Here is an 11650-nt window from a genome sequence, read left to right on the forward strand (position 1 = left end):
CCCTCAAAAGCGCAGTATTGGAATGTCTGTCATCTCGCCAGCGGGAAGCTCGGCCATCTCGATGGTCTCCTTCCCTACTCCCTAGTTCAGCAGGATGCACATCTCCAGCGCGCGGAGGAAAACCGTGGCTTCCCTGTCGGCCCCAGCTATCTCGGCGCGGGGGAGGCATGCTATGACCACCGCGAGGAGGATGCTTCTCAGATACTGGTCCTCTCCCATCGCCGTGTTCCAAATGGCCAAACTCCCGCATTTCAGAATGTCCACGTGGGCCGTGAACGTGATTCCCTTTGCTGCGAGGATTGATTTCCGGCTCTGATCCCGGTAGGGGTCGCCCTCGATCGTAGCCTCTTGGCCCCGAATTGATCCATGGCCTATCGGCGGACCGAGATGGAACGGTTTCTCGAGGTGGGCGGTGCCCTTGAGGTCTGAAGCGATCCTCGCGCGAACCGCGCGGACCACGGGCCTCAGCAACCAAGCGTGGATTCTGTGGGGGGCCCATGTCCCGCACTTGTGCTTGACTGTGTGCGCCTGCTAGATGGTCATTGTGAGGAAGTCGATCATATTCTGGACCGGAGCGTCGTCGACCGTAGTCCTCGGGACGCCTTGAATCCATTCGATGCCCACCAACGGATCTATCGGCTCTAACGTTTCGTTCCAGCGGGTTATGGTTGCTGCGAACGACGTGGTCCTCCGGCCAACGGCGGAAACGATCGGGATGCTCACCGTGTCTTATTCCTCGTACATCCACGCCCGGATCAGGGAGTCTACGCCTGTCACCCCCTAGGTTAAATCCACGTGCATGGTCCCGCCCGTGCTCGCCTGCAAAGCCTCGTGATCGTGGGTCAGCTCTTTCATCTTCCGGGTGACGTGGTGGTGGCCCGTCTAGTGGAGGTGCTTCCACAAACTCATCGTCTGAGCAGGCACCGAGTCCATCGGGAAGATTGCTCGGGGATAAGGGAGGGTCATCTTCGATCACCGGCTCCGCAGATGAAGCAATAGAGTAGTCGTCCATGGAGTCAACGTCCGAATCATCACGCTTCGGCTTCTCCTTTTTCGCAACCTTCGGCTTGAGCAACGGCTTTTTCACTTTTGGTGCGGTAGGCAAAAACGCAGGCATTGGCCCCGACCTATCAAAAGCTTTGTACTCAGCGGGTGGGGTCCGCTTTGCAGAACGAGAGCCGTAAATATCAACCATCATGTCATCAGGATCCTTACGTTCAAGCAAGGAAGCGGGTCTTCGATCTCTTTGTGGTTCGTAGGAGCGTCGAGGCTGTCTAGCAGTTGCATCCTGCCTCGATGGCGAGTAAAACTTGTGTGCAGATGAAGAGTTGTGAGTGGGGGGCTTCCTTGGGAATGGTTTCGAGAAGTCTCTGCGTTTTGCAGCTCCAGCTTTGGAAGACTTCCTAGCTTCACTTTCTTTTCTGAGGTATGACTCTAAAAACGATTCTTTTCTCGGAGGCTCTGAACGCCTCGGGATACGAACCCTTGCTTCGGGCTTCGAAGCAGCATTGGTCTGCGCATGTTTATCCTTGCGATTCTTCGAAGCATTTTTCACTCCTAGCACCCAATCAGAAAGTTTCTTCTTAAGAGGACCTTCGAGGTTGGACTCATCAAAAGGCTTTAACGCCTCATCCATTTCCTGACACAAATTTGTGAATTCTGTTGCTATCTCCAGATCTTTTTTGCCCCTCTTGATTTTCTCATGTACACTTTGTTGTAGCTTTCGAGAGTGAGACGTGGGGGTGCTCTCACCGGTAGTCTTCGAAGAAACTCCGTCAACCTTGTCAGCGACTCCTAAAGCTTTCATATCAGCCACGGCATTGACGAAGGTTGATGTATCGAAGATGGCTTCGCCTTCGCCCTCTTTCGCACTGTCAGGCTTCTTTCGCATGGTCAAAAACCCGCGACAGCTCTTTGCCCCGCAGAGACACGGGACAGTGTCATTCGCCAAAGATCTGGCCCCGTAGTCGAAAGTGATTTCATCTGACTTTCCAATATCTTTTAGAGCGAAAATCCCCACTCGTGGTTCTCCTCCAGCGTTCCACTTTTGCGTCTCAGCATTCGGTTCACAGGAATGATTCACAAATCGCGTGATCTGGGACTTTCGACTGGCATCTATGACAAGCTTTGAAGTCAGAGTCATGAAGTAAAAATGGCGTTCGCCTTGATACTCTCGCTTCCGCTTTTCAAACATCTTCATGGATATGATTTCTCCCTGGTATTCCCCAATGAAGGAACCAGCGGCAATGTCTTCATCTGCGACTATCCCCATTCCTTTTCCAGGAAACGGTACCTTCTTCATCTTCGCGTACTGCATTCTTTGCATTCTCTGATTTTGACAATAAGCACCTGCTCCACATTTGTCAGGGGCGCACTCCACATGGGTCGACCGGTTTTCGCAAAGGTTATTCGAGCAGGCAATTCTCATCTGAGAATCAGTGCTACCCCGCACTGGGTTGCCGGGAATGCAACCGCACTTTTGCCCAACTGTCTTCTCCGCCCTGTCTAGAAACTCCCGGGCACCTTCAAGATAAGAATTTTTCTTCGGTAGCCGGTGATAGTGTGAAACATACTCGCTACTGGAATCGTATCTCGCTAGAGTCTGCTCTCCGCGGCTCTTGTACGTCTTTTCTAAAAGACCCAACATCTGCAGGTCCTGGTCAAAATGTGCACATCCAAGATGACTGGCAACAGCCCTGCGGAGATCCTTGATCTGAGTGACATCTGGAAAAGCGCCACTTTCGTTACTTTGCTTTGAATCGTTTTCAGTCTCTCCCTCTGATGAGGATTGCCTGGGGGTCTGCTTCGGGGTACTGTCCGGGGTGTGGCGGGCGATGCGATCCTTCGGTTCAGATATTACCTTCAACCGTACCGCCTCCACCGCCATGCAAAAGTGACCCCTCTCATTCTCAGCCAGTAGCGCGGTACGTTTTGCAAGACTGCCCACCAAGGTGCCGCGCACGTCATGCTCAAGCCCAGCCTGAATCTTAAAGAGAATTCTCCAAAGTTTCTTTAAAGCACGCGTGCTATTGAAACGGGACGATAGGAGAATTTGAAGTCCGTTCATTTGCGTCATATCCCTAGACCCGTCCTCCATACTCTTGCCGAGAGCACCGACGAGCCATGCGCCAAACGCGAGAGCCTTCATCCTGGCAGCCTGGCAATCCTTCAAAGTGTTCGGATCGTCAGCGTCACTGTCAGACACTTCAGGCATGAAGCGAGAGATTGCGATATCTGCGGGTAGCTCAGTCAGCAGTTTCTCCGATATTCCGCTAAAGGCACCCTCTCGCGCGTAGACCATCAATTTGTCGTTTTCTATTTCTCCGGGTACGAGTTTCGCCAACCGGGAAAGAATGCTGGCTATGGCATCAAGGTAAGTTCGCCTCCGCTCCCTTTCTCGGCTGCTTATCAGTTCACGCTGCAATACAGCGGATGACATAAGCTTGCGAATGAGGTCAACGGAAGACGGCAAAACTGGGGTACTCCTGTTGCTTCTCTCAATTTGAACAAAAGCACTCAGCAGTTGCCGATCCAACCTTTCCAAAAGTTTGGCTAACACACCCAACAGAACATCGCGATGGGTGGTCTGCTTTTGGACCAAGCTCTTCGCTGCAGCCCCTTCAGACAAAAGGGAATGAAGAAACGTGATTGCAAAGTCTGCGTCGGGAGTGTCTTCCTGTTTTCGTATCGTCTGCATTGCTGAACCGACAGCAGTTGACCAAAAAGTGTCGCTCGAAATCAGCGTACTCAGTTGCTCAGCCCTCATGTGCAGACCCTCATCCCATATCTGCTTCTGCTCGCTGGCACTCGGAAAAGGGCAGTGACACCGAACAACATAGAGCTGGTAAAGCTCTCCAGCTGCCAAACGACACTCTCTGGTAGTGGTCATCTCCTCGCGGTCCACGAGATAGAGAATCGATTCCAGGAGCTTCGGGAGCCACGGCTCTCCGTTTGCCGTTTTGGCTTTGAATACGAAGCCTGATTTCACATTTCCCCATATTCCTGAGACAGGGCTCAGCTCGTACACCAAAACAGTGGATAAGATACGAACACAGAATTCAACCAATTCGCTACGTTTCAGGCTGCCTGGCTCTGTAACCTTTGCGTTCGTGTGCCATAAAGACAATATCTCATATGCAAGGCTTGAGACCGACTGAACTACCCCGCACACGTACAAGCGCGTCGTGAAGGCCTGTGCAAGAGAGTCCTCCGCGCACGACATCCTCTGCCAGAGGCGAAAAATTAGCTGAATGATGTCGATTGTTTTGGAAATGTACGGCGCGATCTTCTGCTCCCGTCGCCGACTGCGGCGTCCATCCTTGAACATGGACTCTGTAAATTCGGCGTCAGTCATATCTCGTTCAAGGGTATCCAAGCCATTTTGAACGAGCGACTTGTCCTCACCGTCGCGGACGGCGGAGCTAATATAGACATGGTGCGCGGACGCGAGAGTTCGGAGGTATGCCGTTAGACTGATATGACTTAGCTCCTCGCACCCGCGGAATGTTGCTAAATTGGTGCGCATTTTGAGGGCTTCCTTCTTATCGGCCTTGCCAATCTTGGTCATGCTTGTGTTGTTCCCCCGGGCAAACTGCAGAATATGTTCAAGCGGGGTCTTTGGAGACGGTGGATTATCCACATCGAAGACATTGTCCGTCGCTGCTACTGACTCGGCAGGACGAGGATGTAGGATTTTTGTGGCTGGCCGCTCATGCCCAGCTTTTCGAGACTTTCCTGGTGCGGCCGAGGGATTGTTGAGGGATTTGGAGGAGCTTCGTTTGCGCTTTGGAATGTAGAGGGTTTCTTGGTCGTCATCCGATTGAGCCTTCACCTCGCTCTGTCCATCCCGCACATGTTTCGGTTCACGTGATTTTGGCTTATTGGCCAGTGTTGGGAGGCGAATCTTAAGGACGAGTTTGTCAGAGGGGTGCTGCTTGCGGCTTGTATGGTGGGTAGCGGTTGTGCGGGGAACATTGAGTTTTTTCGCACAGTGCTGTAGCGTGACCTCGAGAATGGCTTTCTCTGTGTCGTCATCAAAGAAGGGGCGGGTATAGATTGGCACGCGCGAATTGGAGGATTGGCGCTTGCGAGGATACAAGGAGTCACTTGGGTCGCGGTCAAAGGAAGGGTGACGTCGTTTCAAACGACGACGGGAGGAGGGGCTCTCTGCACAGGAGGGACTCTCTGCGCAGGTGAGTGAAAGGGGCAGAGTACGGCCAAGGACACGAGTTAAGTGTTTGAGAAAGTCGGAAAACTTGTTGTACTCCAGGCCGATGGCGCGAGCTCCCGGTGCCCATGGCGGGGTATTGGATGAGGTTGACGGATGTGGTGGCGCGGACATGACTGGGCGCGAGGGGGGAGGTGGAAGAGGTGAGGCGAGAGTGAGAGGCAAGGTGGGGGAGGCAAAGGTGTTGTGAATGAGTCAGGAAGTGAGGAGGGAGAGAAATTGGGCAGACTTAGTGACGGAACATGGGGGATGGTGGGTAGAGAGCGGGGGCGGGAGGAAGACGGTGCAGTGCAGAGGAAAAGATGTGTATGATGGGAAAGAATCAAATTGGGTACTGTACTACAGTACAGTGGTGTGACTGTAGGGGGGGGGTACGGCAGAGGAGGCGGGGGAGAGGGTTTGCCATCAGCCATCATCCCGGGGCCGAGAGGAGGTTTCCGTCGAAATTCCAGCTAGACTTAATATTTTTAACCAAATTTCACGTTGCTCTCCCAGTGGCGGCAGGGGCGCTTTTTTGAATTGATTTAAACTGCCACTCTGACCCCGTTTCTGCGATCACCCTCCCGACATGAATTGCTCGACTTGAAATTACGACTGGGATGAAAAGGCCAAAGGACAAGTGTTTTACAACGGCCGGTGCTTCCCGTGTAGGATAGTGTAGGATATGCCCCTATGATACCCCGTGATAAAGATAAAGAAGGCAACACACAGTGTATCCTATCCAGTTGAACTGTAGCTGTACTGGGGCATCACACGGATGACTTTATGATACTATGGCCGACGTTTTCAAATCTCATGCCCACGGCCCTCGACGCCACGATTTTGAATTCCGATGCTGGTATAAATATCAATTGTTCGCAGGACGTTCACACCTTCAAAAATCCTTCTTGCACAGTGCGCTGATATCGCAATGGGGTTTGGAGGATGATAGAAGAGCAGTAGAGTAAATATGCCTTCAGGTTTTAAACTGTAGCAAATGTTCTGACGTTTACATTCTGCAGCTCTTTGATAAATGTAGAGTGGATGAGATAAATACGACCAAAAAGGATACTTGACGACCTTTTTTCGCTCATTACCCCACAGCTACAGCATTACCTTGGTCTCAATGTCCGATTCAGAACTACAAAAGTTGTATAAGAGATGGTCACGTTTAACCCCGAGTCGGCGAGGTATAGAGCAGAAATTATCTCTTGCCACCCGCTGTTTAGAGACGAGGGATTCTTGCACCTGACCGGGATTCAGCAGCAAAATGAAGAAGATGCGGGCGTAGCGACCTCGACACAGCATTGCTGTGGAATGTCGCTGTGCAGGATGGGAGGTGGGTGACGCATTGGGTGCACAGTATGCATCGCTGTTACTGTCACAGTACGTGTAGAGCCATTTTTGAAGGAGTGAGATGAAGCGAGGCAAATCGGAATCGAAAACATTGTTTTTTGAATGAAATATATGAGAATTGCTTTGGCGACGTCCTCTAATTATTGTATAAATAGCCCATAATTTCATCCACATGAGCGGGGTCGGGGGAGGTATGGCGACGTCCTCTAATTATTGTATAAATAGCCCATAATTTCATCCACAATGCACAGGGGTGGCGTCAGGGTACTTACCGCCACCAGAGACAAGGCGCGTTGAAGATTGCAGATCGTCAAGCAAGGAAGACGGCCAAGTCTCTTCGACACGGGAGTGCACGAAGCGCGAAGCGCGGGGCGACGCCAACCCACGGCCTAGCCCACGGCACTGCCGACACCTACACCACGATTTTCACTGAAAACATCGCCAACCACGCGCTTCACACTCCATCCCCCGCGGGCCAATCCCCACTGCTCATCCCTTCCACCCCATCTCAACGACTCTAACTCTGTTTTTCTCAACGCTCACCTCACCCTACCATTGTCTGCCTTTCCCCCCCAACCCTACAAAATGTCCGGTTTCGGCAGCTTCGGCCAGCCCTCCTCCGGCTTTGGAGCAAACGCCACGTCAGCCTTCGGCGCCTTGGGTGCATTTGGTCAGTCGTCACAATCGGCTTTTGGTGCTTCCTCCGCCTTCGGCGCCGGCGCCTCTACCGGCCTCTTCGGGCAGCCTGCACAACCGCAACAACCCTCTGGCTTCGGTGCATTCGGGCAGCAGTCCTCATCCGCCTTCGGCTCCGCCTTCGGTTCCGCCGCCCCCCAGTCGGCCTCTGGTTTTGGTTCCTCCGCTTTCGGCTCCTCGGCCTTTGGCGCCTCGCAGCCGTCGTCGGGCTTCGGCGCCGGAGCGTCTGCCGCCTCGTCGCAACCCGCTTTCGGATCTAGTGCCCCGGCCTTTGGCGCCGGAGCCTCTTCCCTCTTCGGCGGCGCATCTCGCCCACCCTCCGGCGGCTTCGGTGCCGGCGCCTCTTCTTTCGGCCAATCGCAGTCGGCCTGGGGCGCATCCGCATCGTCTGGTGCTTTCGGTGCAACGGGTGCTTTCGGTGCAGCCAAAGGAGGCGGCCTTTTTGGCAACGCCTCCTCTGGTTCGTCCCTTTTTGGCGGCCAAAGTCAAACCGCCTTTGGTGCCCCGGAGCAAAGTCAAATGGGAACCGCTGGTACTAACTGGCAACTTACCATTGAATACGAGGCAGGCAACCCTTCCGCGGCAAGTAAATATCAGGCCATTAGTATGATGCCCCGTTTCCGAGAGAAGAGTTTGGAAGAACTTCGATATGAAGACTACGGCATGGGGAACAAAGGGGACAATACTAATCCTGCAGGCATGACAAATTCTCTGTTTGGGCAAAGCGCACAATCTGGTGGTGGGCTCTTCGGTTCTGGCGGTGGGTTTGGAAGCTCGGGTGGGGCAGGCGGTGGCTTCGGCGCGTCTGCATCAGGATTTGGTCAGAGTCAGGCCGCGTTTGGCCAGTCGCAGGGTGGTGGTCTGTTTGGCGGGAATTCTGGCTTTGGCAATACTAGCGGGTTTGGTCAGTCAAGCGCCGCTGGCTTCGGCTCATCAGGGTTTGGACAATCAGGTGGCGGATTATTTGGACAGTCGCGAAGCGGCTTTGGTGCGCAGTCTGCTCCAGCTTTTGGGGCAGGGGCAGCAGGATTTGGGCAAACTTCTGCGTTTGGCTCCGGTGCAAGTGGTTTCGGTGCGAGCGGTTCTGCGTTCGGTGGTAGTGGTGGTGGCGCTTCGGGTTTTGGAGCTGGAGGAAACGCCTTTGGTGCTGGGGGAGGTGGTTTCGGGGCGGGAGGCGGTGGCTTCAATTCAAGCAGTGGCTTCGCAGGTGGCTTCGGTCAGTCTAATCCGCAATCGGGGGGAAATATATTTGGACAGGCAAGTTCTGGTGGGGGTTTCGGAACACAACAATCTCAGTCCCTTTTCGGATCACAACAACCGCAGAGTGGTGGCGGGCTGTTTGGCAACTCTGCCGCACCAGCAGGGGGTTCCCTTTTTGGCGGGCAAAGCCAACCCAATCTGTTCGGCGGTGGCCAACAAAATAGCTTGTTTGGCGGAGGAGGTCAATCGCAATCGCTGTTTGGAGCCAACGCCGGAGGTCAGAAGCCGCCCTTCGGGCAAAGTGCTCCAGCAACCGGGTTTTCCGCTGCTGCGTTTGGGCAACAAAGTGGGGGCGGTGGCGGTCTCTTCGGCAACACCGGATCTGGATTTGGACAAAGCGCTCCCGCTACTGGACTTGGTGGCTTCGGTGTAACGGGCTTTGGAGCTCAACCCCAACCTCAACAGCAGAACCAACCAGGTCTTTTCGGTGCGTCGGGTGGCCAAGTCGGCCAGGTTACAGTCCCAAGTGGATTTTCTCTCCAGAACACTTACAATGCTGTCACCCAGGGTGCGGGAGGAACAGTTGCCCCACCCGGTGTCAACTACGGAACAGTTTTGCACAATCTACAGCAACTTCAAGGAGGAATTGAAGAGCAAAAGCGTCTCTTAGAACAACAAGCAAAACAAGAAGCACAGAAGACGCGTCAACAGCAGTCCTTGTCTATAGTGGTCGTACCCCCTCCTCCTGTGAAACTTTCGACAGGAAGAGGGTCTGGTACTTCTGGTCAGTATTCCTCGCGAACTCCCGGCCGAACAAAAATGAGAGGTGTGGTCGGGAGGATCAACGGAGCAAGGAGCAGGGTTTCCGGTACTCCGCTCAAACTGCCTGAATCAGAGGTGAAAATCGAAAGGGGACTTGCGGATACTCCATCACGGTCCAATTCGACTAGTCGCAAGATGACACTCTTTTCCCCGCAACAGTTTACAGGCCCGAAAAGAAGGGTCCTGCGGTCATCGGAAATCACCACTCCGCACAAGACTAGGCCCTTTCCACTCCCTGTACCAGTCTCTGAAAGAAAGAGTACCCCACAGAGAAGAATGTCTGATCTTGAGGACAACGAAAGTGATGTAGGTCTTGATGAAGTGACGAAAGAAACGTCGCCGAATTCTAGGACTAATGCAAACCGGGGAGACGATGTCCGAAAGTCGCCGCTGCAGAGAACCCCGCTTGGATCACCAGGACGAGGAGAAGATAAGAGCAACGGCTCGTTGAAGGGATCCGAGGGCAAGCGTTTTAGTGGCGTGCATTCGAGTCGGCGTGACTTTATGTGGTCATCTCCACGCCCATCAGCATGGAGTTTGAACACTCCTCTTGACTCTGACGACCAGTACAACCCAGACAAATACCTTCCATACTTGACGAAGGAAGGGTTTTATACCGTTCCAAGCATGGCAGAACTCGCATCCAGGACGATGAAAGAACTTCAATCGGTTGAAAATTTTACAGTTGGCCGAAAAGGGTTCGGAGAGATCCAGTGGATTGAACCAGTGGATGTTCGGGGTCTCGATCTCGATCTTGTCGTCGATATTCAAAAGGGGGAGGTAGCAGTGTACCCGGATCGCGAAGCAGACCAACTTGATGCGCCAGCCCGGATCACACTCGAAGGCATGTACAAGAAGGACAAGCGCGCCGGGACCCCAACCTCGGACAGGGACGCGATATCAAAGTACAGGCAGAAGCTTCAAGGATTTTGCGAAATGAATCACTTGATGTTTGTTGACTACAATTCTGACACCGGACAGTGGGTCTTTGAGGCTGAGAGTTTCGCAGAGGCATGAAAAGGCATGACGCGCTACTACCAGCTCAACAGTCTATGTTTTAGCGTCCGAAATAGCGACTTGAACGAATGGTCCATCACAGGGAAAGCCCACGCCCACGTTTGGCTCATGACATTGCGTGCTCCCATGACATCTACCCGGCATCACATCGTGCCGGCATTCCCGTTTTAGACGAAACTACTATACTTCTCCATTTGTAATAAAGGTAACTACTCAACCAAACCGCAGCGAAAGGATTCGTCCTTTCGCTGCCAGAAGTGCAAGTGCATAAAGATCACACAACTTTAGTTCAGCTTGCTCCATAAGAAGCAGTTTCCTGCGTAGGGGGAACCTGTACGAGAAGAATTCTACTGTCTAAGAAGAGGGCCCACCTCAGGACTCAGAAACTGCAGAAGCTACGGGTGTGACGGGTGAGCTGGTCGCCTTATCTCTCGCACCGCGCATATCGCGGTCCTCCCTCTCCTGTAAGCTACCTCGACCACTAAACCGACGATTGCCCACGGACCCTGAGAGCCGCTTGGCCGGCGCGTTTCTCACTGTCGTCCACTGGTCATCCTTGTCTTCGGCATTTGCCTCTTGAGAATCAACCTTCGCAAATTCCGAAACGTTGGCTGGGTTACTCGGCCTGCCAGTGCTAGCGCGATTCGGACGAGACATCGCCCTGACCGGCTGGGTACGCCTCGCCGCTCCCCAGTCGCGTTCCGGCTTCGGCGGCCCGTCATGCCCTGTCGACGCGGGCCGTTCACGCGGCTCGACCGGGCTGGCGCGGGCGGGTACCGCGGCATCGCGACGCCATCTATCGCCCGTCGCCGGCCTCTGAGGCGTGTCCTTACTCGCGGTCGCCTCCTCCTCGAGCTGCTGCAACCTCGCGCCGCGGCGCACGTCGCCAAAGTCGATGTCACGCACGGCTTTCTGCGCGGATTCCACCTCCTTCTCTACAGGCCCTCTCCTCGCTGTCCAGTCGCGTTCGGCGACGTCCGGCCTCTTCTCCGGAACTTCGGCCTCGACGGGCCCCTTCCTGGCCGTCCAATCCGCGTCCTCCCCCTTGACGGCCACGGCCTCGACGGGCCCCTTCCGCTGGGTCCAGTCGCGGCTCGGGTCCTGCGCCGCGAACTCTGACTCGACAGGCCCCTTCCTCGCGCTCCAATCGGCCTCCTGCGCCGGCTCGACACCCTCAGCCTCCACGGGTCCCTTCCGGACGCCCCAGTCTCGGTCCTTCGGGGCGCCGTCCGGAAACTCAGCCTCCACGGCGTTCCCCCTCGCGCTTCCCCAAGTGTCGTCGTCGATGAGGCGGCCCTTGGCACTGCCAAGTTCGGCTTCGACGGGGCCTTTCCTCGCCCCCCAGTCCCTCTC

At 54.4% G+C, this 11650-nt stretch overlaps 3 protein-coding genes across 3 annotated transcripts in view; 1 reads left to right on the plus strand and 2 right to left on the minus strand.

Moving 5' to 3' along the window:
* CHC_T00005569001 (hypothetical protein) overlaps positions 1-4567 on the minus strand; it is a 6756-nt gene extending 2189 nt beyond the window's left edge. The window contains exon 1 of the mRNA XM_005716675.1: positions 1-4567. This exon is cut by the window's left edge and continues 2069 nt beyond it. Coding sequence (XP_005716732.1) covers positions 1-4567 — 4567 coding nt within the window.
* Positions 4568-7921: 3354 nt separating this feature from the next.
* On the plus strand, positions 7922-10297 carry CHC_T00005570001 (hypothetical protein). The gene has a single exon (XM_005716676.1). The coding sequence runs from the start codon at positions 7922-7924 to the stop codon at positions 10295-10297; it is 2376 nt and encodes a 791-aa protein (XP_005716733.1).
* Positions 10298-10314: 17 nt separating this feature from the next.
* CHC_T00005571001 (hypothetical protein) overlaps positions 10315-11650 on the minus strand; it is a 1541-nt gene continuing 205 nt past the window's right edge. The window contains exons 2-4 of the mRNA XM_005716677.1: positions 10685-11650; positions 10516-10651; positions 10315-10430 (exon numbers count right to left, since the gene is read on the minus strand). The exon at positions 10685-11650 is cut by the window's right edge and continues 81 nt beyond it. Coding sequence (XP_005716734.1) covers positions 10315-10430; positions 10516-10651; positions 10685-11650 — 1218 coding nt within the window. The remainder of the gene's footprint in view (positions 10431-10515; positions 10652-10684) is intronic.

The sequence above is a fragment of the Chondrus crispus genome, genomic scaffold (assembly GCF_000350225.1).
Source record: "Chondrus crispus Stackhouse genomic scaffold, scaffold_3, whole genome shotgun sequence".
Taxonomy (NCBI): domain Eukaryota; phylum Rhodophyta; class Florideophyceae; order Gigartinales; family Gigartinaceae; genus Chondrus; species Chondrus crispus.

Bases quoted from the DNA above. Each gene is read 5' to 3' on its own strand.
- CHC_T00005570001 (XM_005716676.1), top strand. From the start codon at position 7,922: ATGGGGAACAAAGGGGACAATACTAATCCTGCAGGCATGACAAATTCT.